This window comes from Onychostoma macrolepis, chromosome 18 (assembly GCF_012432095.1).
Source record: "Onychostoma macrolepis isolate SWU-2019 chromosome 18, ASM1243209v1, whole genome shotgun sequence".
Taxonomy (NCBI): domain Eukaryota; kingdom Metazoa; phylum Chordata; class Actinopteri; order Cypriniformes; family Cyprinidae; genus Onychostoma; species Onychostoma macrolepis.
The window spans coordinates 31,869,046-31,896,523 of NC_081172.1; the positions used below are offsets into that span (position 1 = coordinate 31,869,046).

Here is a 27,478-nt window from a genome sequence, read left to right on the forward strand (position 1 = left end):
TTATTTTAGTATCACTGATATACAGTTTTTGTAAATATTTTGAATTACATATTTTTGTATTTTCTGTTTTCACTTTAATTTTGGCTAAGATTTCAGTAATTTTGTTGTGTTTTATATGTTTATTAGTTTAAAAAAAACATTTATTAATTTTTATTGATTAATTTTAGTTTATTTATTTTCAGTTAGTTTAGTACTTACACATAACACTAAATTAAAATGAGAAATGTTGCCTTTGGTAACTAGCTAAAATGCAATAATTTGATCTTTTTTTTTTATTTTCAGTTAACATTTATTTTTGATAAACTATAACATTTTATTATTGATAAATGTAAAATATGTTACAGTTTTTGTTAATATTTTGATTTTTAAAAATATATTTTCTGTTTTAATTTTATTTTTAGTGATTTAATAATATAATTTATTTTATTATTTTATTTCAAGTAACTTTTAAAAAAAAAAATGTGTTAACTATAACAGCCCTGATTCAATTAACAAAAAAATATTTTATGTATTTATGTATTTATTTTTAGTGCTCTCTCACCCGTGCATGTGCCGTCCTGTAGATTGAAGCCCAGATCACACACACATCTGAAGCTGCCGGGAGTGTTCATGCATTGGCCATTAGTGCAGTGTGTGGGGTTTTGCCTACATTCATCTATATCTGAAAACACACAGGAGAGACAGCACACATTCAAAACCCGGTAATGGACCAGACGATATATTACATACAATATTCACATCTTTATCATTTTAAAAGAAAGCGACATTGAAAGGATTGCTCTACAGAATGACAGAACACATATTTTCTCGTATTATCTATTACTATCTATTACTAACTGTGACTTTGTGTCTCATAATTGCATTAAAAACAAAAAAAAATAAAGAAATGATCACTTTTCTTTTTATCATATTCTACACTGTAAAAAAATGGCCGTGATTTTAACGGTAAAAAACTGTGAAAATGCTACAGTAAAAACCTGTTAAATGGTTAACGGTAAGTTACCCTAATATATACGGTCAAAAACTGTAACAGACATTTCAGACAATTTTACGGTGAAATACTGTTTTTGGAAGTGAAAAAGAATGTAAAATTTACAGGGAAAAAATATAAATTGACGTTCCCAGAATTCCCTGCGTTACATTTCAAATTTAGCTTGAATTTGATGTTTTTTTCTTTGAAATAACTAGGTTTCTTAGTTTTTTCTTATCAGTTATGTTTATTAGGGTTGTATGTTACATCTAATGTTGTTAAATTAATGTTTATTGCATATTTCAGTCTAATGAGTCTCACCATGATGGTGTTTAGTGTTTGTGTGAATGACACTGTGCACCTTCTATATATGTTATAATTTAAAAGCTGCTTGTGATGGGCTTTGGTTCATCATGTGACTTTCTTATCACCGCCTGCATTTGGTGGTTATCAGTGTATTTCAAAGGTACAAAACAGATTTCAGTACTTCAATAGGTTGGTATATTAACATTATATCACTTAATGAAATTACGGTATTTAACAGTAAATTTAAGTTAAAACCATAAAACCTAAAATGTTGCTACCGTATTTTTTACGGTAGAATTCCAGCAACCACAGCTGCCGTTATTTACCGTAAATTTTACGGAATTTTTTTTATAGTGTACATTTAATCAAATCAATGTTATTTGTCATCTGCAGTGATACCTTGGCATTGGCCGTCAAGAGCCTCGAAGCCCGGCTGACAGGAGACACACTTGAAGGAGCCGACCGAGTTCACACACTCTTTTCCTGGACACTGAAGCTCGTTTTCACACTCGTTCACATCTGGAACCGGATAAGAAACAGACTCGAACCATTTATTCTTCGTGGGTGAAACTGGCAATAACCGCTTGTGAAACAAGCATACATTTAAAAAAAACTGTACTTGCAGATAATATAATATTAATGAAATAAAAGGCCATTTAAAGAGAGACACATTCATGTGTCTTAACACACTTAAGTAGACTTTTAAAAATGCACTTGTAATAAATAATAATAATAATAATAATAAAACCTTTGTTGTGTTTTACAGAAGTACACTTATTTTGATGAGTTGACTAACATACTAAAGCACATGAAGTACTTTAAATGTTATAAGCTGCAACTATTACAGAATGTGTTAATATTAAAAATGTGTCAAATATATTTAAATACATTACATACAAGTTTCAATTGAAATTCATTTCAATTACATTTAATTGTAAATAACATGCAGTTAAGTGTCTGAAAACATTACATTGAGTTCACACTTATTTCCATAATAAGCACTCTTTTTAAAAGTATGCATAAGTGCACTTCTTTTTCACATGTTGAGCTTGAGAAGGTTTAACACAGTAAAACGTCTCTGACGGTTTGGTCACCTTTGCAGATGTTTCCCTCCAGTCTGAATCCAGGGCGACACACACAGCTGTAGCTGCCCATGTTATTCTCACAGCGGCCGTTAACACACACATCAGGAGTCTGGCGACACTCATCGATATCTGAGACACAGAAACTACTCGCTCATTATACAATAGGCTTCAGGCTTTCTCTGCTGGAAAATCCAGCAAAAACCAGATTCAGATGATCTTCAGCTGTTTGAAGCTGGACGTGAAGTGGTCTAAGCCGGTTTAGGTGGTTGATCGAGTGGATTTACAGTTGTTGTGGCTGAAGTTAAACTGCTAGACCGTCTTGGTCAATCAGATTAGAGCTTGATAGACTAGTTGAAGGAGACCTGATTGAGCTAGTTAGGCATAAAACGACCTTAAACTTTTTACTTGATTTATTTATTTCTGAAAAAAGTGCAATGTCGGTGTTATTTACTTACCTTACTGACTGCAGAAATGATTTTGGATTTTTATTAATTTTTCCTTTTTTTGGTACATAACTATGGAAGCCTGTTTCCACTACTGAATAAATGAATATATAAATACATACATACAGAAAAAGTAATTGCGACTTTTTATCTCACAATTGACTTTTTTTTTCTCGCAATTGCATGATATAAACTCACAATTTCAAGTTATCAGCTCCAATTCTGAGGGAAAAAAGACTATTTTATCTTAAGTGAAAATAGCTAATGTAGCTTTCGTTAATTGAGTTGTAAAAAAAACATATGTGACCATGGACCACAAAACCAGTCATAAGGGTAATTTTTTAAAAATTGATTACAACTATTTGAAAATCTGAGGGTACAAAAATACAAATATTGAGAAAATCACTTTTAAAGTTGTCCAAATGAAGTTCTTAGCAATCCATATTACTAATCAAAAATTAAGTTTTGATACATTTACAAAATATCTTCATGGAACATGATCTTTACTTAATATCCTAATGATTTTTGACATAAAAGAAAAATCTATCAATTTTGACCCATACAATATAGTTTTGGCTATTGCTACAAATATTCGCTACTTTGCTACTTAAGACTGGTTTGGTGGTATTAAATATTAAGTTCTTTATAATAGCTAATATTTTTTTTTACTTTGTATGAGTGTTTTTGCCTTTGGAAAAACAAATATATATTTTTAATCATTTGTTTGTTATAAAGAGCATAGCCAGGTTTACAATTATAATGTTCCATTCATGGTTAAATTTCAGTCCAGATGTGTTGCATTTACCTGAACACGCTCTGTTTTTAAGGCTAAATCCAGGTCTGCATGACACACAGCGATACGATCCCTGCGAGTTCACACACTCCTGTCCGGGACACTGCAGTGGATCTTCACACTCATTCACATCTGCAACATCACACACATACATCCATGCACACAGGAACACAGTCATATGTGAGCCTGGACCTCAAAACCAGTCATAAGTAGCACAGGTATATTGTCAAAATTATTGATTTTTCTTTTGTGCCATTTCATTTCTTCATGTTCCATGACGATATTTTGTAAATTTCCTACTGTAAATATATCAAAACTTCATTTTTGATCAGTAATATGCATGGCTAAGAACTTCATTTGGACAACTTTAAAGGCGATTTTCTCAATATTCAGATTCAGAATGGAAAGCTTATTTATTCAGCTTTCAAATGCTTTCAAATTTAAAAAAAAATAACATTATGACTGGTTTTGTGGTGCAGGGTCACATATTTGTCATCTAAACGTATATAATTTAGACTTCTTACCCACGCAGGCGTTGGCCTGGAATCTGTATCCCGTTCGACACGAGCATCTGTAGCTGCCTGGAGTGTTTTCACAGCGGCCGGCGTCCGGACAGGGTGACGGCGTCCGGCGACATTCATCAATATCTGAAGAAGAGAACCATTGATTTTACCTTGAAATGCTCAGCTTTACTCTTGTAAACCCTTGTAAAAGTAAATCATAAAAGTATATTTTAAAACTGTACTTGAGGATAATATTATATTAATGAAGTCCACTTAAGTGGACTTAAAGACATGGCTTTGTTTCTTAACACACTTAAGTAGACTCTTAAAAAGTGCACTTCGTAATCATGTCAAATTAAAAGTTTTACTTTAAAGTGCATTTTAAGTCATGTTTAATCTTTTGTGGTGCTTGGAAAGCATGTGTAAAATATCAGATTATAATTTTAACTGTAGTGTGTTATGTAATATTATATGTATTTTAAATGTACTAAATAGCTATCTTTTAGTAAATACGCATACAGTATTTAAAAAGAATATGAGAATAAACAATACATTTTTTTAATCTCTCTTTATTTTTATTAAGTAAACTAAATTAAACATTGACAAACAGAATGTTTTTAGTTTTATCTCAAGTGAAATATCTACTTCTATTACTTCTACTAGTATTACTACCATAATATAACTAATTTAGCTTTTGTTTATGGTGAAATGAAGATAAAAAAAAGCCCAGAATATTACATTGACCGACATTAAGCAAGAACTTGGCCTATGTCTAACTTCATCATCGTGACATTAAAGACAACAGAAGTAATTATGAAATTACAGTTAAAAAAGCACTCTTAAGTTGAATTAATTGTTTTCATTTTTAAATTTAAACTAATAGATTTTCATTTAATTGTAAATAACATGCAATTAAGTGTCTGAAAACATTACATTTAGTTCACACTTAAGTATAATCTTTAAATTTTTTTTCTGTAATAATTTTTTTGTCTTTTTAAAAGTGTGCCTCATTGTTACTACAAAACAGGGCCCTTTTAAAGCAGACTAACGCAGATTAGTCTGCAGTAAAATAAATATTTACAGTCAATCCGTTGCTATTTGTGTGCAGTGTGTTACCTGAACATTGTCCGTTGAGCAGATCAAAGCCAGGCTTACAGGAGACACACCTGTAAGAGCCCTGAGAGTTCACACACTCCTGACCCGGACAGCGCAGAGGGTCAACACACTCATCTATGTCTAAGAGCACAAAACACCACATGATTTCAATTCACAGTTTAATAAACCTAACAAATACTGTTTTTGGAGACAGAAAACGCATGATTCATTCCTATCATGCAGTATATTTTCATTGTATCATCATATACAGTACCGGTCAAATGTTTGGGGTCAGTAAGAGTTTTTAATGTTTTTGAAAGGAGTCTCTTCTGCTCACCAAGGCTGCATTTCTGTGATTAAAAAATACAGTAAAAATTTTGAAATATTATTATAATTTAAAATAGCTGTTTTCAATCTGAATATCTGTTAAAATGTAATTTATTTCTGTGATGTGCAGCTGTATTTTCAGCATCATTACTCCAGTCTTCAGTGTCACATGATCTTCAGAAATCATTAAAATATGCTGATTTTCTGCTCAAGAAACATTTCTGATTATTATCCATGTTGAAAACAGTTGTGCTGCTCAATATTTTTGTGGAAACTGTGATTATTTGATTAATCGAAGGTTCAAAATCATTTCCGCTTTGCAACAAAAAAATGCAACAACAGTTTTAATGTTTGATCAATTTAATGTGTCCTTGTTGAATAAAAGTATTGATTTTTTATATGAAAAAATGTTACTGACCCCAAAGTTTTGAATGGTAAGAAATTAAATGAAATGAAATATGAAATATGAAATGAAAAATAAAATAAAATATGGGTAACATGTCTTGAATTACCTATGCAGCTGTTGTCCTGTAGCTTGTATCCAGTCCTGCACAAACACCTGAAGCTGCCCAGTGTGTTTTCACAGCGCCCGTTAACACAGGGATTGGGCACCTGACGGCACTCATCCAAATCTGTGGAATCCATCGATCTCATCAATGATTACATGCACAACATTCTACAAACAAGCTATTAGGACGTGTTTATCCAGCGGACTGAGAGAATGAGATGTTTCTGACCGACACACAGGGTCTGCTGAGAGTTGGTCTGGTATCCTGATGGACAAACGCACCGGAAGCTGCCCGCTGTATTCTCACACTGACCCACAGAACACGGCCGGGGCGTCAGCACACACTCGTTTATGTCTGAATGTGTGTGTGTATGTGACAGAGAGAGAGAGAGAGAGAGAGAGAGAGAGACAGAGACAAAGATAAGATGGTTTGATCATTGATTTCTTCTCACTCTTTCTTCTGAGTATTGCGCACAGTGCTATTTTTATATAATTGACGTACTAATATACTATATATATTTTTTTACCATTTTAAATTAGGTTTTATTTTTGTAATTTATGTTTTCATGTTAATTTTAGGTAAAGTTTTAATTTTATATATATTTTTTTTATTTATTTTTATTTCAGTTAACGTTTATTTTTTTTCCAAGTAACACATTTTCAAATTATTTATTTTTGTTCACTTTTTATGGGTTTAATTAACTATAATAATCCTTATTGTGATATTACTAATATTTCTGGCTCCTTTATAAAATATATATTTAGATAAATTACTTATGCTTTTCCTCATTTGTAAGTGACTTTTACTGTTGCAAGTAACACATTATAAAGTCATGCAAGTGCATAAAACAAATTCACACAGTTAAAGCACTGAAAATGCAATGGCAATGCCAAATACTGGTGAGTCACGTAAAACAATCTAAAATACACCGTGGAAAAATGGCAGGCAATTTGGTGGTGTGTAAGGATCATGTGCTTGACTGAACCTGATTGAATATTGTTTAAGGACGTAGGCTACATAGACATGTTACCTTATATATTTTTCTTCTTTAGAGTGGAAGTCTGAAGTGTTGCTTATTTCTCATCTTTAAAGTCAGGCATAACTCACAGGTTCATACCTTGGCAGTGGCCTTGCTGAGGGTTGAGGATATATCCAGTGTTACACACACACGTGTGTCGACCGCCTGGCAGGTTAAAACAGTGCCCCGGACCGCACACCTGAGGTCGCGACTCACACACTCGGCCATCTGGAGAACCACACACAAGGCCAAAAAAAAAACAGTTAAAAACAACAGCATTTAATTAGAAAGTAAAGAAATAAATACAAATAAAAAATACATAAATAAAAACAGAGAAAATTATATACTGTATATAATTTGATATATAAATGTATATATATATGTACATTTATATTATTATATTATATTATATTATACTATACATTATTTTTTTTTTTTATAAAGTGAGAAAACAAAATATAGATTTTAATTAAAAGGTAATTTGATATAAAAATTATATAAACATAAATTTTAGTAAAATTGTATACAAACATTACTAAACACAATGCTTGCACTAGTTCAAGTACATTCAAACTTTTTGAAATATCATGAAACATATTTCTCATATTTCTCATTATTATTTATATAACATTTGTTAATGATTAAAAAGTGGTGAAAATTAATTGTGCATTATTATATTTCATTTTGTAATTTAATACACTTTTAAAACACTTATTCTTTGGTAAAGTGATTTAATATCAGGTCAATTTGTGGTTTAGATAATCAGATTAGCCAAACTCAATCTCAGAAGTATGCTGTGTTCCCAAAATGATTGACATTTATTCATTCCTCTCCAAACCAAATTCATCGAACAATCACACTAAAGAAATGATGAGAAAATTACAGTTCTCTATCCAGCTCCACATTTTTCAAGGTTGATATGAATTTGGCGTCACTTCAGCTCTGGAAATCAAAGAAGTCAGTCATTTATATGAGCAGGCCGATGGATTTTCTGGGCATGCTCACAGTTTCCTGGAGAAGCGAGTCTTTGTGCTTATCAAGTCACCGTAACGATAATCGTAATTGTCCCGTTGAAGTTCTGGTCTGACTGAACCTTTTGTTTTAAGACCAATATCCTGAGGAACATCTTCACTTTTATACTAAATCTTGCCCTAAACTATATTTCTGACATTACAATAAAGAACAGATTGAGAGCAGCAGTGAAAAGCAGTTCCCAAAAAATCAGTAAAGAAATGCAGATGAGGACATAAACAGCCCATTTTCTTTTTACTGTAGCTGTTAACGTTTGTGAGGACCCTTCTGAATCATAAAACCACAAATGGGACGTCCAATAGTTTCATGGACTTAAGTCCACATCAAGTGCACTTTTTGGGACAGGGCCTTCAAGCATCCTATTGTGAAAAAGAAGTGTGCTTAATTGTATTGAATGTGCACTTGTAGTGAACTTCAAATCTTAAAAAGTATATTTTACAAAATTGTACTTTCAGATACTATTGTATTAATGAAATAAAAGGCCACTTAAGTGCACTTAAAGAGTGACACTTTCATGGCTGTTTCTTAAGTAGACAAGTAAAAAGTATGCTTTGTAATAATGTCAAATTAAAAGTTTTACTTTAAAGTACATATTAAATCATTAAATTCAATATTTAGTTTTGCTTTAAAGTGCACTGATTTTGATGTGTTGACTAACATACTAAAGCTCATGTAAAGTACTTGATCACAATTTTAACTGCAGTGTTTTATTTAATATCACATTTAAGGTTAATATATTTTAAATGTTCTAAATTGCAACTTCATCATTACAAATGTATAATTACAAATATATTTAAATGTAAGTTTCAATAGAAATTACATTAAAATATGTTACATGTAAACATTCATGACTATGTTTATTAACACACTTAAGTACGCTTTTTGCAATAATATCAAGCTAAAAGTGTTATTTTAAAATACATTTTAAATCATTATGTTTTAATAATCTGTTTTCATCCTTTAAAGAAGTACACTTATTTGGATGTGTTGACTAACATACTAAAGCACATTAAAGTACTTAATTATAATGTACATATTTGATGTTACATTTAAAGTTAATATATTTTAAATAGTGCTGGGCAACGATTAATCGCAATTAATCGCATCCAAAATAAAAGTTTTTGTGTACATAATACATGTGTGTGTACTCTGTATATTTATTACACATATGTAAATACACACCCATGCATAAATTTAAGACAAATATGTTATGTTTATATATTAAATATATTTATCTATAATATAAATAATATGAATATAAATATATACATATATTTTCAAAATATATACTGTATGTGTGTGTCTTTATATATAAATAATATGTGACCCTGGACCATAAAACCAGTCTTAAGTCGCTGGGGTATATTTGTAGCAATATCCAAAAATACATTGTATGGGTCAAAATTATCAATTTTTCTTTTATGCAAAAAATCATTAGGATATTAAGTAAAGATCATGTTCCATGAAGATATTTTGTACATTTCTTACTGTAAATATATCAAAACTTAATTTTTGATTAGTAATATGCATTGCTAAGAACTTCATTTGGACAACTTTAAAGGCGATTTTCTCAATATTTTGATTTTTTTGCACCCTCAGATTCCAGATTCCTAACAAACCATACATCAATGGAAAGCTTATTTCGAAAAATTGACACTTAAGACTGTTTTTTTGGTCTAGGTTCACATATATATACACAGCACACACACATATATTAAATAAACAAAAACTTTACGATTAATCGTTTGACAGCACTAATTTTAAATGTACTAAATTGCATCTTCATTTCTACAAATGTGCAATTACAAATGAATTTAAGTACATGACATACACGTTTCAATAGAAATTACATTAAAGTATATTTTAGTTCACCATGCATGCTTGTCAGTATGCTTGTCAACTTAGTTTTCAGAGAAACCTTATGTCAAATATTTTAAAACAACAGAATGAATTATGAAATTACATATAAAGATGTATTTAAATCTCACTTAAGTGAGTCACAAATGCATTTAGTATAAAAAAGTGTCTCTGATTTAGTTGTAAGTACCTTGCATGTAAGAGTCTGAAAATGTTACATTTAGTTCACAATTAAGTATATTCTTTTAATACATAATTTTCATTAGTCTGTCTGATGCTTACCTTGTCTAGTTGGAAGTGGTCGGGCTGTAGCCGGCACAGGAGGAGGTCTGACGGGAAATATTGGCTGTCTGTTAACCGATGGCCGGCTGGTTTGTGTCCGTACAACAGCTGTACACAATCAGACTGAATCAAACACACGTACACCAGTGAGTTTTAATAAATAACTTAATGAGAAACGCTGTGGCTCACGTGTGTTCACTCTGCCCGGCTGGCTGGTCGCGGCGGCCGTGCTCCCAGGACGGATGCTGGAAGGCTGCTGAGGTCTGGCGTCTGTGGTTTGAGAGCCGCCGCTCGTTGACAGGTTTGGTTTTGGTTGAGTTATAATGATAAAGGAGCCGGCCTGTGAACCTGCGTCAGGTTGCTGTGGTCTCGCAAGACTCTGCTGGACTCGGATGGTCTGCGTGTTGGTCGGTGAATATGGCACTTGTTGGATTCGGGTTGACTGTGAGATTGTGGAGTGAGTCCTGGAGCCATCAGGCTGGGATGCTATGCCTTGGGTGGATGTACGGCCATTTTCAGACACCAAGGGTGGTCCGCCGGTGTCAAGCATCTCAGCTAGCCTCTGGTTAAACTTGACAGCCGAAGACGAATAATGGTAACCCGGTCCAGCTGGACAGATCTCTTTGAAGGCGGCTGTGAACATAGAGTTAGATGCTGAAAACCTGTAAATGTCCAATGGAGTCACAATTTTTGTTTCAGAAATTTCAAGTTCAACCGGGACGACAACAAAGACAGACATACAACACAGCAGATTCCTTTCACTTTACATGTGCTTTAGTATGTTAGTCAACACATTTAATAAGTGTGAAAGCATGAAGCATGACAAAATATTATGAAAACATAATTTAAAATGTACAGTACTTTAAAGTAAAACTTTTGGTGCACTTTTTAAAAGTCTACTTAAGTGTGTTAAGAAGCAAATGTGTCTCATGAAAGTGTCTCTCTTTAAGCACACCTAAGTTATTTCATTAATATAATATCTGCAAGAACAGTTTTTAAAAATATACTTTTAAGATTTGAAGTTCACTTCAAATGCACATTTAATGCAATTAAGCAAACTTCTTGTTTATAAGAGACATTTATAATTGTTATTTACATTCACATACTTTAAAGCCATTTCTATTTAATATTTATAATGTATTTATTTTTAATACTTGTAATATTTGTAAGTAGTAATTGAACATTTGTAATGATGAAGTTGCAATTTATTACATTTAAAATAGGATATTTTACTTTAAATGTAATATCAAATTACACTACAGTTAAAATTCTAATCCAGTACTTAACATGTGCTTTAGTATATTAGTCAATACATGAAAATAAGTGTACTTCTTTAAAGCACGGCAAACAATTATTAGACAGGATAATTTTAAATGTAGTTAAATAAAATAATTTAACTTTATAACAGTGCATTTTTAAAAGTGTACTTAAGTGTGTTAAGGAATATACGTAGTCAATGTCTTTTTTAAAGTCACTTCAGTGGCCTTCTATTTCATTAATATTATCTGCAAGTACAGCGTTTTAAAATATACTTTTAACATTTGAAGTACACTACAAGTGCACATTCGGCACAATTAAGCGCACTACTTGTTCACAAGGGCGTAATAGCTTTGTGTGAGATCAAAATTTAAGACATAATTCACTGAAATGGACACAGTTGAAAAAAAAAGTCCATTTTTGTTTTTTTAATCAAGCCAAAAATGTTGAGGGTCAGCCGGGACAGCGCAAGAGCCTCAACTTGTGGTATTTAAACGAAGACAGACAAATTACACAGTAAATTCCAACTGCTTTGATATTCCTCCAAACATTTTTCTGAGAAATATTGCCGGTGGTGTGGGTGGGACGGGGTCCTTGAGGAACAGTTGGACTCTTTGTGTAAAAACCAAATCATGTTGTTTCAATATTCTGCATTAACACACTGCAATGTTCTTAGTGCTGTCCTCCAGCCTTCTTAACACTCTTTGCCTCAACTTCTGCATTAAATATGTTCATTCCAGTGCAGTTGTTTGAAAAGAGAAGTGCATTCTTTGAATGTCTGAAAGGCCTCTTACCTGAGCCAAAGTACGGGCATGACTCACACTTCTTCCCCCAGGCTTTGCCCACTCGACTGCAGCAGCAGATCTGTTTGGTGATGTTCCTCAGGATGGGCAGAGAACAGGAGCCCTGGTTCAGGATACGGAAACACTGGTCCTTCTCCGAGGAGATCACCTTCTGCGCTGCGAGGGGGAAAATAATATAAAATAACATTACATAGGGATACAGGCAGGGACACGAATCTCAACATGCAACAGATCGTGCATGCAAGTAAATGCATTAATTTATGAACATGAAAGCATATAGATGAGTCTTGATATTTACTGCTGCTTTAAATGGCCTTAAAAAGGGACAGTTCACTCAAAAATGTCAATTCTGTCACCATTTCCTCTCCCTCGTATTGTTTGAAACCTTTATGCTATAATGATCATGCTGCTCTTATCCATACAATAAAAGCATACAGTGACCTTAAAGGTATCAATAAAATCAGTCTATACAACTCATTCTCGGAATCTTAAGTCTCCAGTCATATACCCTTGTGGAAAAGAAGTACATTTTAGCATACTTTTTAAAAAGAGTACTTATTACAGAAACAATAATACTTTAAAAGAACAGATTTAAGTGTGAACTGAATGTTATGTTTACAAACACTTCATTGCATGTTATTTACAGTAAATTTTAAAGGAAAATTACATTAAATGTTTAATTGTGTGTACACATTTTAATTTAATTATACATAATTTAAAAAATCATATACCTTAAAATAGTTTTTATTTTATTTTAAATTTAGTATTTTCAATAAAGACAATTATATTTTTCAAGTTTAGTTAAGACTTACTTAAGAGTGCTTTTTCGACCCATTTAATTGGACTTAAGTACAACATTTTTTAAAGATTATTAAAACATAATGGTTTATAATGTACTTGACAGTAAAACTTTTAATTTGGCATTTTTACACCTTTTAAAATGCACTTAAGTATGTTAATAAACAGTCATGAAAGTGTCTCTGATTAAGTGCACTCAATTGGCCACTTATTTCATTATTAATATTATATTTTTTGCAAATACTCAATTCAATCTAATTAAACACACTTCTTTTTCCACAAGGGTCATTATAGCTTGAAACATTTAAGACATCATTTACTGAAATTTTACCTTTAAAAAAACTTATAAAAGTGTGCTGAGGGGAAGTTTTTAGTGAAAAACATCTTAAATTTTGGTCTGCTCATTACACAAAGTTATTGTATGGCCTACAATAGTGCACAACTTTTAACGGTGTTTTCTGGAGCTTGGCAGTATTAATCACTATATATTTTTTATTTTGTATGGAAAAAGAGCAGCTTGGACATTCTGCAAAACATCTCTGTTTGTGTTCCACAGAAGAAAGACAATCATACGGGTTTGAAACAACATGAGTACATGTTGTTTTTTGTGAACTATTCCTTTAAGTCGGTTGTGTTTGTTATTGACGTCATACTTAAACAAATCTAGCTTCAAAAAGTTCTAAAGTAATAAATATTACTGCTACTCATTCTACACTGCCATCATTCGTTACACTCTTGGTGCTTTGATTGGTTTAGCGGCACAAACAATGTTTAAAGGAGAGCCAGGCATACAATAATCAGCCACAGAGCAACTGGAAATGACATACAGATCAGCCCAAATCACTGCAGGAATATGCACATAATCACAGACATACAGAACCAGACACAGCAGGAGACGTAGTTACACTTACCTGACCGACACACATGAACATGCTCAGAGTCACATGAAGGCTTGATAAGATTCAGACAAGAAGAAAATCTGATTAAAATAGAGTCACAGAATTTCCCAGATGCAAAAACTCAGGCAGAAAGAGGCAGCTCCCAATCGACGGGAAAACACAGGAAAACACTGAGCGATCAGTCAGGACAGGCCTCGATGTAGGGATGCATATGCACAGAGTCAGGTCAAAGGGCAAAGTGTAGCTCCACTCATCAGGCATCTCTCAAGCAGAGCACAGTAATGCCTACCGGAACAGACAGAAGCACAACGCCACACAGCCAAAACCTCCACTCATCTGTGTTCACTTTGTAGTGTGGATTTAAAACTCATGCTTATATAGTACCTGGAAATTCTCATCCTCAGACCATCCAAGATACAAATGAGTTTGTTTCTTCATCAGATTTGGAGAAATGTAGCATTGCATCAGTGTCTCAGCAATGGATGCTCTGCAGTGAATGGGTGCAGTCAGAATGAGAGTCCAAACAGCTGATAAAAACATCACAATAATCCACACCACTCCAGTCCATCAGTTAACATCTGGAGAAGACAAAAGCTGCGTATTTGTAAGAAACTTTTACATTTAGTAATTTAGCAGACGCTTTTATTCAAAGCGACTTACAAATGAGGACAAATAGAAGAAATCAAAACCAAAAAGTGTTTTTTTTTTTTTTGGTGTCTTTTTAAAGAAACAAATCATTAAGATGTTTTTTTTGTTTGTTTTCTTTAAAACGTTGCTTCTGGCTAAAATATGAGTCCATAATCCATAATAACGTTTCTTCCAGTGAAAAAGTCCATCTCCTTTCGCCTTTACATCAAAATCCAGCCACATGTTTGTTTAGAGTTGTTTTGGACTGTTTTGTCTTGTAAACAGTGATTGATCTGTGCAGATTTCTCTCCTGATTCAGGAAGCGTTATTATGGATTATGGACTTGTATTTTTGCAAGAAGCAATGGTTTAAATTTAAAAACATTTTAAAGATGGATTTGTTTCAGCTTTTGTCTTCTCAAGATGTTAACTGATGGACTGGAGTGGTGTGGATTATTGTGATGTTTTTATCAGCTGTTTGGTGACGGCACCCATTCACTGCAGAGCATCCACTGTTGAGCAAGTGATGGAAAGCTACATTTTTCCAAATCTGACGAAGAAACAAACTCATCTACATCAGATGGCCTGAGGGTGAGGACATTTTTGGCAAATTTCCACTTTTGGGAGAGTTATTTCTTTACGTCTGTGTATGACTGAAGGCTGTAGCTGTGTGGTTTGGCCGTCCTGCCATATTCCCGCCACCGATCTCCTCTCAGGTCTCAGCCCCGTACTTACAGATGCAGATCCCATGAGAGGCGTCCAATAAGTAGCCCTCTTTGCAGACACAACTGTAGCTCCCTCGGGTGTTAACACAGTTCCCGTTTTCACAGAAACCCGGCTGCAAACACTCGTTAATATCTACACCAGAGGAGGAAACATGACTGTCATAACCTGACCTGTTGGATTGTTCATGCTGTAAAAAAGAAGTGTGCTTGTAGTGTACTTAACACACTTCTTAACACACTTAAGTAGACTTGGATGGATAACTGAGAGTGATTTTGAGGTAAGCAGCACCAAACGTCCAGACAAACAGGTGAACCGGTAGGTTGCTGACATGTAAAAGCGCAGCTCGGTTTCAATAAAATATATTTTCCTGAAAGTTACAGTATGTTTTTAATGTACAAAAAATGATCAAGAAAATGTGATTCCGCATGATACACTCTTAAAAATAAAGCTTCCAAAAGGACCATTGAAGAACCGTATTTAGTGAACACTTCTTAAAAGAACTTTCTTAGTGTGAAGAACATTTTAATAATTTAAAGAACCCTTTTCTACTATAAAGAACCTTTTGTCCAGTGGAAAGGTTCCATGGATGTTAAAGGTTGTCCATCAATGCCAATAGAAGACTTTTATTTTGAAGAGTGTACATGCATGTACAATCTTTTCAGTACTTACATAAGGATACCTTGCATTGTGGTGTACAATGTTATTACCTCAAATGTAGCAAACACAGGAAGCATTAATGTTACATAATGACAGAATGAATCTGTGGTTTGAAGAAGCAGGAGAGGAAACATAGCGGAGAGAGAGAGAGATATGTAACAAATCTGAAGTTGTCATTATTTGACCCTGTGACCACCTCCAGCGCTGTCTTGATAAATAGATTTTACAGTGTTTATCAAACCATCTGGTCTTCTGTTACGGTCAGGATAAAGATTAAAAAAACAATGCCGTAGATTCTCTTCTGGGGAAGGTGGTCTCTGGATTTCACACATACTGACAAACTGTGAAAGATTCATTCTGTCATAATTACTACCATGTGAGAAAACCTGGAGTTAACAGCTATGTAAGGAAACCATTTTCCCCTTTAAATTAAGCTGGACATGCTCCTCAGTATGTATTTCAAAAGCCAAACACTGTAAAAAGTGATAAGTTGACTTAACTTAAAAAAATTGAGAAAACCCGTTGCCTTAAATTTTTAAAGTAAAAGATAATTAAAAAAAATAAGTTAAGTGAATTGTCAAGTTCACTTAACTTTTTTTTTAAATTTATTATTTACTTACTAATTTTAAGGCAACGGGTTTCCTCAATTTTTTTAAGTTAAGTCAACTCATCACTTTTTACAGTGAACCGAATCATACATGATATGTGTCACACTGTAATTCAAATAACTCCTTGGTAGTCAAAATAAGTAAGTAATTAAATAAATAAATACAAATTTTCACAAATAACATAAAAAATTAAATAATTAATAAATAAACAAACATATCATAAATATATTTTAAAAATTAAATGATGTAATTTTAAAAATTATATTATAATTTTCTATATAATACACATCATTTTCTATAAATTATAATGCATGCATTATGAAAGTAAATATGGTCAATTTCTATACACATTTTGGGATTTGGATCTGCAATAGATAAAATAATCTCATCTCACATTTCACTCAGAAATATTGCACATTATGGAAATAAAATGGGTTGTAAATGCAAACTTCAACCCTTTTCTCAATGAGGATTGTGCTTTGTTAGTCACTTTGAGTAAAACAATCAATTAAATGTCTACTTATCATATCAGCTCCACAGCATTAAAGCAACATGAGACTGAGAAGAGCATCTGCTTCAGTTTCAGTATTTACACAAAACTAGATTTGTACAGCAACCATTTAGAGACTGATGTATTTGTCTGACCTCTGGATGAAAGAAGGAAGAACGAAGTGTTTGTTTGCATGTTCCTAAAATGTATTTTGTCCCGCGAGAGATAATCGTGAGCACTAGGATCAATCTAGCACGGGAGGACGGAGCGAGGACTCTTACCCACACACTGCGTCCCGTTGACCCTCTCGAAGCCTTTCGGGCAGCTTCCCTGACCATTAACGGTGTTTCCTGATGAGATAAGAGCACATCGATCTCTAGCAGGACGTAAGAACACATCTGTCAAACTGCAGCTAGTTTAATAATGCGTGCAAAAGGAAAATCAAACTGAGAAAAACAGGAAAAACATGCAGATAATTAACAAGTGATTCATCAGCAAGACTGGAGGCTGAAACAAATACAATAACACAAAACATCCTGAAACTATAATTCATTAAGCCACATTCTGGCTTTGTTCTTACATGTGAGAATATGTATAAGTACATGCATATATATATATATATATATATAAACTTAATGTATAGCTTTACAGTTCACCATTAAATACAGAGTGATGTGTTAATTTATAAGGCAACCCTTGAGAAAAAGAAGTGCACTTTTAAAATGTAATGAACGTAAAGTTTTCAGACACTTAATTGCATGGAATTTACAATTACATGAAAATATCATTTACATTTATATTTTAATTGAACTTAAGAGTGTTTTTGACCCACTTAAGGAGGACTTCAGTACATCTTTATATGTAATTTCATAATTACTTCTATTGTCTTTGAAAAAAACTTTGGTAAAAATTACTGCTGAATGTATTGACAAGCATTTACAGTAAACTAAAAATACTTTAATTTCTATTGAAACTTGTATGTCATGTATTTAAATATATTTGTAATTACACATTTGTTACATTTAAAATATATTAACTTTAAATGCGATATCAAATAACACACTACAGTTAAAATTATTGCACTTCACATAAAAATAAGTGTACTTCCTTAAAACACGACAAAAGATTATTAAAATGATTTAAAATGTATTTTAAAGGAAAACCTTTAATTTTACATTAATACAAAGCACACTTTTTAAAAGACTGTTAGGAAAACAGTCCTTAAGTGGCCTTTTATTTCATTAATAGGTATCATATTATCTGTAAGTACAGTTTTAAAAATATACTTTTAAGATTTGAAGTTCACTTCAAGTACACATTCAATACAATTAAGCTTTTTCACAAGGGAAAGCATGCTCTCTCTTTTTTGTTTCTTTCACAACAAAGTCTTCCAGCCTTCCAGGCATACTTTCCAGAGTGCTTCACAGAAAGGAAAAATAACTATTTGTCCCTGTGAGGTTAAATATTTGTGGCTCTGGGGAGCCAGAGATCCCGAAGCGTGTAACAGACGGCTCTATTGTTCCAGTCATTATTCAGCATCGGGTAAAATGATTATATAACCGTGTGCTTAACATTATCAACCACTCAGGGTCGCCAAGCAGTTATGAAAATATATCCTTAGCAAATGTTTCTCTGCACTAAGAACAACAGCAAAAAAGTTAATCAGAAACATAGTTATGATATTTTAACTAAATCTAAAACCATAAAACACATTTTCTTGATTTGAAATACATCTGGTAACACTTTAGTTTGGGGACCAGTTACTCACTATCAACTAGTTGCATATTAGCATTACCAGAATATTGACTTTTTATTAGTACTTATTAATGGCTTATTCCGCATGATCATATTTTAGATCCTGTAATCCCAATAACTAAACTTAACAACTATCTTACTAACAATTAATAAGATGCAAATTAGAAGTTTACTGAGGCTAAAAGTCACAGTTAGTTAATGGTGAGAATTGGACCCCAAATGTGTTAACTAAGATAAAATAAAACATAAAACAACTTACATTTGTTTTATTTCAGCTATCTGCCAAGGCAACATTTCTTTTCATTTTGTTTAACTTTAAGCACTAAGATACCTAAAACTAAATAAACTAAAATTAATAAATACAATATTAATAAAGAAATCAATAAAAAACTATACAGACATACTAAAAAAATTAAAAAAAATAAATAAAGAAAAATGACAAAAATACTAAATTATTAAAACTTTAACTAAGATTAAAATGTAAAAAAAAAATAAAAAAAAAATATGCCAAAATATCAACAAAAATATAATATTATACCAATGATACTAAAATAGCACTGATCAATTGCATTATTAATAAATGCTTTTCTCTCCAAAAACCCTCTTAAATGTAATTTTTTTTTTTGCAATATTATCATATTTATTGTATTTACTTATTTATCTAACAGTTAGGATGTCACATTTCTATTACTGACAGTTTGATAATGTGCATCTATTTTTTTTTTTTTATTTCTGTTTCATGAATTGTTCCATGAAATGTGTTGTTATATGTGCTAATTTTGCTATGCATACTGTATATTCTCATTGTGACAACTTACCCCACAGTGTTACAAAAAAAAAAAATCTGCATGATAAAAAAAATGCATGTTTTGATCTGCATTAATATCTCAAAAAACCTGAGATCATTTTTGGGTAAACTATACATTACATTAACTATACCTTTATATTTTAATCTATTCCTCATATAAAGCTATTGCATATCACATATCCCATTGTGACAACTTACCCCAATAGTATAACAAACTGTATGGTTTGCATGTTTTGAAGCTGCATTAATTTCTCCAAAAAATCATGGATTATGTCATTGCCTGTCACTATATTTAATAAATGATAGTGGTGCTGAAGTCAGTCTCTATTAAAGGTTGCAGCATTCATCAAGTAGATGAGGAATGTAAATATGCTGTAATGTTTAGCCAGACGGCTGATGGAGGGCTAATGGCGACACCTTGACTGTTGCAATAATAATATAGTATAGCAGGACTTAAATGAGCCGTCTGCGAGAGAACTCTGAGAGCTATATTTATCTACTGAAGTCATGCAGCGACTGCTGTACTTTCTGTTTTACAAGATAGACATGTGTTTTTCCAGCCAGCTGAACTGATATCAGTGAGTGTGTGTTTCAGAGTTTATGAGTTAAGAAGGAACAAACCGGTGTTTTGTTGCCTGTTTGTGCTCTAAGTACAAACTGTGCTGCTATAATCGCTCAGATGATTTATAGTTGTAAACCTCCAGGTCTGTCTGACAGTACTGACATTCTCCATGTGCAGAACCTCACCTAAGACAGCGGGACAGAGCGTGCATTCGTTGATGCCCCAGGCCTTCCCAACACCCCGGCAGCACATCTCCTGACTCCTCAGACCAGGTAACGGAGAACTGCACTGTGAGACGGAGCAGAAAACACACAATCCTTCACTCATCCATTCACTTAAACAACTGAATTGCGCATGGAGTGATGTGTCAAAGGATAAGTCCACTTCCAGAATAAAAATTTCCTGATAATTTACTCACCCCCATGTCATCCATGTTCATGTCTTTCTTTCTTCAGTCGCAAAGAAAGCCTTTTTTTTGAGGAGAACATTCCAGGACTTTTCTCCATGTAGTGGACTTCAATGGTGGACAACGATTTCAAGGTCAAAATGCAGTTTCAGTGCAGCTTTAAAGAGCTCTACACGATCCCAACCGAGGAATAAGGGCCTTATCTAGCAAAACGATTGATCACTTTCTGAAAACAAATAATATTTATACACTTTTTAACCACAAATGCTCGGCTTGCTCTAGCTCTGCGATGCGCGTCTTCACTCAAAATGTAATCCTGTTGGAAAGGTCATGCGCAGTTAGTTCTTAGTCTTTGTACTTCAGTTAAAAACTCCATCTCATTTTCTCCCCCAACTTTAAAATCATCCGACATCGTTGTTTTGCTTTGGGTCAGTACTTCCGCCAACATCAGCTAATAAAGACGCGCATCATAGAGTTAATGCTAGCTGAGCATTTGTGGTTAAAAAGTGTACAAATATTTTTTTTTTTCAGAAAATGACTGATCGTTTTGCTAGATAAGGCCCTTATTCCTCGGCTAGGATCGTGTAGAGCTCTTTGAAGCTGCACTGAAACTGCATTTTGACCTCGAAATCGTTGGCCACCATTAAAGTCCACTATATGGAGAAAAGTCCTGGAATGTTTTCCTCAAAAATCTGTCTTTGCAAATGAAGAAAGAAAGATATGAACATCTTGGATGACATGGGGGTGAGTAAATTATCAGGAAATTTTTATTCTGGAAGTGAACTTATCCAAGAAACTCACTAATACTCTAATGACTGCTAGATGACATGTAGTTCCAAACAGTGTTGGGGGTAACACATTACAAGCAATGCAAGTTATGTATTCAGATTACTTTTTTCAAGTAACTAGTAAAATAACGCATTGCTTTTTTATTTACAAGAAAATGTCTGTTATTATTATTTTTTAAATAAGTAACTCCAGCTACTTTGTTTTCCCATTTATTGACTGACAGCTCTCTGGTTGCCATGTTGAGAGAAATAGTGAGTAAGTGCAGAGGCATTGTGTGTGCTGTCTGAACATGATGCTACTGTACAGGTGAACATGCATTTACTCATCTCACTTGAACAAAAACAGATTCAGTATTCCTCAAAATGAATGAAAACAGTGAAATGCAAACTCAGAATATGACACAAACCCGCCATAATGGAATATGTTAAATAACACAAATATCCTTTATGTATTTAATCCCATTTTATTAACCAACGTCTTTGTTGCTGACTTTCAATGATCCAGTTCAACCATACAAATAAGCAAAAATGAACTCAGATAAACATAACATTTGTGTTTCATTTTTTTTTATTGCTGAAGAGTATTGAACTTTCTTCTCCTGCACCCTATTCTTCAGAACGGCAGCACAGTTGAAGGGTTAATTTGTGCAGCCTACTGTACAGATGTGAATTTGCATTTCCTTCAACCTGAGTCTTATTTATTTCACTTTCGGTGTGAAAGGGCTTTTACTTTTGCCAAAAACAGAACTTTTTGATTTTAAAAACAAACAAGCAAGCCCAGCCCAGATGAGAAAAAGTAATGCAAAAGTAATGTAACACATTACTTTCCATAAAAAGTAACTAAGTAATGTAATTAGTTACTTTTAGGGAGTAATGCAGTATTGTAATGCATTATTTTTAAAAGTAACTTTACCCAATACTTGTTGCAAAGTTGCTTGGTGTTAGTAGAATGTCTAAAGTGGACTATCAAAATAAAGTCTAATTTTTTTCATAATGTACTCATGTTGCTCATAGCATGTTGACTTTAGCCACTGACTTCCATGCTATTTTTTTTTCTACACTATGCAAGTCAATGGCTACAGTCAGCAGTTTGGTTACTGAAATTATTCAAATTATTGTGTATTTTGTGTCCAACAAAAGGAAACTCAAACAGGTTTAGACCAACTTGAGGGTGAGTCAATGATGATAGAATTCTCTCTCCCCTTTTTTATTTTTTATATCCTTTTAAATTAAATCCTTTCATATTAAGCTATTGCATACTCACTTCTTTTATTATGCAGTCACGTCCCTTGTGAAAAATAATTGTGTTGAATGTACACTTGTAGTTTACTTTAAATCGTTAAAATCATATATATTTTTTTAAACTTTCAGATAACATAACATTAATAAAATATAAAATTCCACTTAAGTGCAAAAAGAGACACTTTCATGAATGTTACTTATTACACTTAAGTACTTTTTTAAAAGTGCACTTTGTAATAATATCAAATTAAAGTTTTCAAGTTAAAAGTTTAACTTTAAAGAGCTTTTTTAATCATTGTTTTAATAATCTTTTTTTCGTGGTTTAAAGAAGTAAACTTACAGTAATTTGATGTGTTGACTAACATACTAAAGCACATGTAACTTTTAACTGTTATTTGATATTACATTTAAAGTTATTATATTTTAAATGTTCTAATCTGCAACATCTTCATTACACATGTATTTACATTCACAATAAAAAATGCATTTAAAGTATATTTTAGTTTACCATAAATGCTTGTCAGTACATTCAGCAGTAACTAACCATATTTCAAAAACAATAGAAGTAATTATGAAATTACATATACTACAGTATATGTAATTAAGTGTCTGAAAACACATATAGTTAATGACTTCTTAGTATATTCGTAAAGTATATCATTTCCATAAGGACTCTTTTTAAAAGCAAAATGTACTTCTTTTTCACAAGGGTGATGTACTACTTGTTGTATGGAAAAGAGCAGCCTTGTCATTATGCTGAATTACTACTATCGTGTTCCATAGAAAAAATGCATATTTCCAGCAACATACAGTTGAACAAATGATGCATTTTCATTTTTGTAAGACAAATCTCTTAAACCTCAAGTTGCTCAAGGGGAATTGTCCTATAATAAGAGTACTTTGGCTAAACAATCTGGGATGGATACACTTCAGCAGACGGAAGTGGTTTTCACGACACTGGCTAACCTACATTTGGAGTTCAGCATGATAACATGACAGAGCCACAATAAACAAGTCATACTCGATTCATCCAACATAGTCCAGACAAGCTCGAGTCTTGTTCCTACTAGAATCAAACCAGACGCTCTACTGCTAAAACGAATGAGGAATGCAAACAGAAGAGCTTTAAGCTAACCTGTCCATTGCGCACTTCTCTGAAGCAGTATTTGAAGCCGGATGTCTCGGTGTAGACCGAATCCCCGCGTATGGTCTGGGCTTGAACCCTCGGCGGCAGCGCCTCGGCTCTCTCTCCCGGCAGCTGGTGAGGACGGGCCCCCGAGAGCCCCGTGGACCAGGTCACGGTTTCGGTGGGGCCGTAGCCCACCTTCAGCACCTGGTGGATCTTCACACTGGCCTCTGGAGGATGCTGGACTCGCACCTTCACCATCGGGGACGCTGACGGACAGAGAGACCGGATCAGACACAGAAATCAAGAGCTGTGGACTTCCAGAGCATAAACTCTCTAACTAAATGTATGCACTAACAATATCCAACAGTGTGTCGACATAGTTATAATTTAGTCATTATTTTCCTCTAAATAATGAAAATTCCCACCACAGTGTCATATGTAATTTGATGTTAAATTATTTAAATGACTTCTTGTGTTTATTAGCAAAATTACAATTTATGGACAATTTAGGACAATTTATAGAGATGGAAATAACCAATTTTGGAATAAAATTGCAGACTCCTTTTTCTCGCTGAAGCTCAAAACCAGCATTTTATGCATTCTAAATGCACACAATTAAATAACATTTACACAATTTAATTAGAAATGATGCTCAATAAAAATACTGTGTTCACAAGGGATATTTATTTTTCCTCACACATAACATGTCTCATATTTCATTCAAGCAGCTCCTTATTGACACTGTTGTCTGCATGATAATAAGTACACTAACTTTTTTAATTAAAAAATGTGTTAGTACACTTAAAAAAATATTATTTCAAAGTTATAATAAAACAAAGATTACTGGACTGTTTTACAAGAAAATACTATTTCATTCTTCAAAATTTAATGTTTAATTCAATGTGTTACTTGCCATTTTGTGTCATTATTTGCAAAATGTACTTGCAATTTCTGAATGAAAATAGTTTCTACACGTTTATGCGAAAAATAATAGAAAGCACTTAATAAATAAACAACAATAATAATAAATACTAAAATTAATAATGACTATCATTCTTTGTTTTAAAAATTTACAATTTTTTATTTTATGGTGGGTTTTCATATTTTAGAATGAAAGTCTGGATCTGGGACAAGAGCAACGCAATACACTACATTCATGATAGATAGATAGATAGATAGATAGATAGATAGATAGATAGATAGATAGATAGATAGATTTGTTAATTATTGTTAATTTGTTTATTATACATTTTATTTTTTTTTTTATTATAATTATATTTTATAAATTATAATTATATTTTATAAATTATAATATAATATAATATAATATAATATAATATAATATAATATAATATAATATAATATAATATAATATAATATAATATAATATAATATAATATAATATAATATAATATAATATAATATAATATATAAAATCTGTTCAGCAGCAGGTGAGGGGCATTTGAAAAACAAATATAAATGAATAATAATGATGGCACGGTAAAAATGTTCCAAGACAGTTTTAATCCCACACAGCATGCTTGTAAACATCACAAAGGGCCTTTACGGTCATTCCTAACACACTAATGAATATCCGGCCCTCTGGCATCACAGGTCATGTTCTGAACCCTAGTCCTGGAAATAACACTAAATCTCTCTCACATACTCAGGACAGAGCAAAAGAAAAAGCAAGATTAATGTGTTTACTGTTTCTCACATAAACAGACCGATGCTCCAGAAATAACAGAGAGAGATGAAGAGAAAGGCATAGAGAGCATCCGAGTTAGGATCTCTGCAAACAGAAGACTCATTCTCCGGCGTGTTCGAGCTGTGAGTCACCATTACCTCCTGCCTTTCACAGATTAAACTTGGCAAAATGCTTGTCCAATTTTCCTCTGAGAGAAACCCCTCCTCGCCAAACAAGCGCTAAGTACAATATCGACGCTTTCCAGTCCTCTGTGTTTTATGAAAAATTATTTGAGGTCTCAAGGCAATATGAAAACGGCTCCATGTCCTAGAAAAGACAGGCACAACATGAGCCTTATTTGTTTGGATGAACATCCCTGCAACCCCATCTGGGAACACCAGGTTCAATTTGGGATTCAGATTGTTACACAACAGTGCAGACGGTGTTTATTGCTCATAACCCCAATCCAAGTCACCGCTTGCACAATTCGAGTGTTTTTAGTTTGAAAGGTTTACTGGCACATTGCACTGAAAATAATACACAAAGTGTAGTATTAAAAAAAGTGTAGTGTTTCCCCTAAAAGGTTTAAGCTGGTTATTTTTAACTATCATTACTTATCATTACACACACACACACACACACACACACACACACACACACATACATACATACACATATATATATATATATATATATATATATATATATATATTCTTGTTCTCTTGTTTTCTGAAACAATGTATTACAATTAAGTGAATTAATGCTTAAAAAAATAAGGTAGACAAAAAAAAAAAAAAACTTCTGCCAATGAGGTCAACATAAACTTAATTATTTGGGAAAACGTCTTGGGTTACTTGACTGTAACCTTGTTCCCTGAAAAAGCGGGAACGAGATGCTGCGTTTCAATAACGCTAATGAGAACATTCTTTGTTCGACCGGTTGCGAAGCACGTGTGTCAAACAAGCCAAGAATTGGCTTAAATAACCTCGGTGAGTGACGTAATTGATTACGTGCACGTGCAGGTTATAAATAGACGTGAAACGGACATACCCTCAGGTTACGCTTTGTCTGAAGAGACGCCCAGGCACATCTACAGTGCGGCATTGAGGCACAGCATCTCGTTCCCGCTTTTTCAGGGAACAGGGTTACAGTCAAGTAACCCGAGACGTTCCCTATCAAAAGCTACTCTCGATGCTGCATTTCAATAATGCTAATGGGAACGAGAATACCAATGCCGCCGCACTGGAAGTGTCTGGACCCCCCAAGGTTGTGTAGTGTGTGCACAAACATTGAAAAAGGTCTCAGACATGGCTATGGGATGCTGACTCAAGGACATGCGAGCCCGGAGTAGCATGGACATCCAAACTATAGAATCTGACAAATGTGTTCGGAGAGGACCAGCCTGACGCATCACACACTTGCTGCAAGGGGACACCTCTTGCCAAAGCCGTGGAAGATGCAATTCCCCTGGTTGAATGGGCCCTAACTCCTAGAGGCGAAGCTTGACCATGCTCCTCATAGACTAGGGCAATAGCATCCCTCACCCAATGTGATACAGTATGCTTTGTGGCAGCCACCCCCCGGTTACGGCCCCCATAGCATATGAAAAGTTGCTCCGACTTACGCCACTAGCTAGTGCGGTGGACGTAGATCTGAAGAGCACGTACTGGACACAGTAAATGAAGTCTTTCCTGCCCCGGTGTCGCTTCATGGCCGAGAATGGAACTTTCGGAAGATAATTTGGGTGAGGATGCAAAATTACTTTGACCAGCCCAGGGGCAAAGTCTAGGCAGGATGGTGAGACTGACAGAGCCTGCAAATCCCCAATTCTCTTAAGAGAAGTAATGGCCATTGACAAAACCATCTTTAGAGTCAGAAACCTGACAGGCGCTGACTCCATTGGTTCGAAAGGGCTCGTGACCAGACCCTCGAGCACAATAGATAAGTCCCAGGACATGTGCCTGAGGACAATTTCTCTTGCAGGAACTCCAGCACTGAAACAACTTGGCAGTGAACT

At 33.6% G+C, this 27,478-nt stretch overlaps 1 protein-coding gene across 3 annotated transcripts in view; it reads right to left on the reverse strand.

Annotated features, from left to right (window-relative positions):
- Window positions 1-27,478, reverse strand: part of LOC131524011 (latent-transforming growth factor beta-binding protein 4) — a 95,608-nt gene that overhangs the window by 18,880 nt on the left and 49,250 nt on the right. For 2 of the 3 annotated variants that reach the window (XM_058750711.1, XM_058750713.1), the window contains 16 exons: window positions 23,781-24,040; window positions 20,395-20,497; window positions 17,366-17,434; window positions 15,339-15,461; window positions 12,272-12,436; window positions 10,410-10,853; window positions 10,221-10,328; window positions 7,149-7,277; window positions 6,260-6,385; window positions 6,035-6,154; window positions 5,217-5,336; window positions 4,122-4,244; window positions 3,610-3,729; window positions 2,371-2,490; window positions 1,676-1,795; window positions 542-661 (listed from right to left, as the gene is read on the reverse strand). In XM_058750711.1, coding sequence (XP_058606694.1) covers window positions 542-661; window positions 1,676-1,795; window positions 2,371-2,490; window positions 3,610-3,729; window positions 4,122-4,244; window positions 5,217-5,336; window positions 6,035-6,154; window positions 6,260-6,385; window positions 7,149-7,277; window positions 10,221-10,328; window positions 10,410-10,853; window positions 12,272-12,436; window positions 15,339-15,461; window positions 17,366-17,434; window positions 20,395-20,497; window positions 23,781-24,040 — 2,370 coding nt within the window. The remainder of the gene's footprint in view (window positions 1-541; window positions 662-1,675; window positions 1,796-2,370; window positions 2,491-3,609; window positions 3,730-4,121; window positions 4,245-5,216; window positions 5,337-6,034; window positions 6,155-6,259; window positions 6,386-7,148; window positions 7,278-10,220; window positions 10,329-10,409; window positions 10,854-12,271; window positions 12,437-15,338; window positions 15,462-17,365; window positions 17,435-20,394; window positions 20,498-23,780; window positions 24,041-27,478) is intronic. The other variant, XM_058750712.1, reaches the window with a different exon arrangement.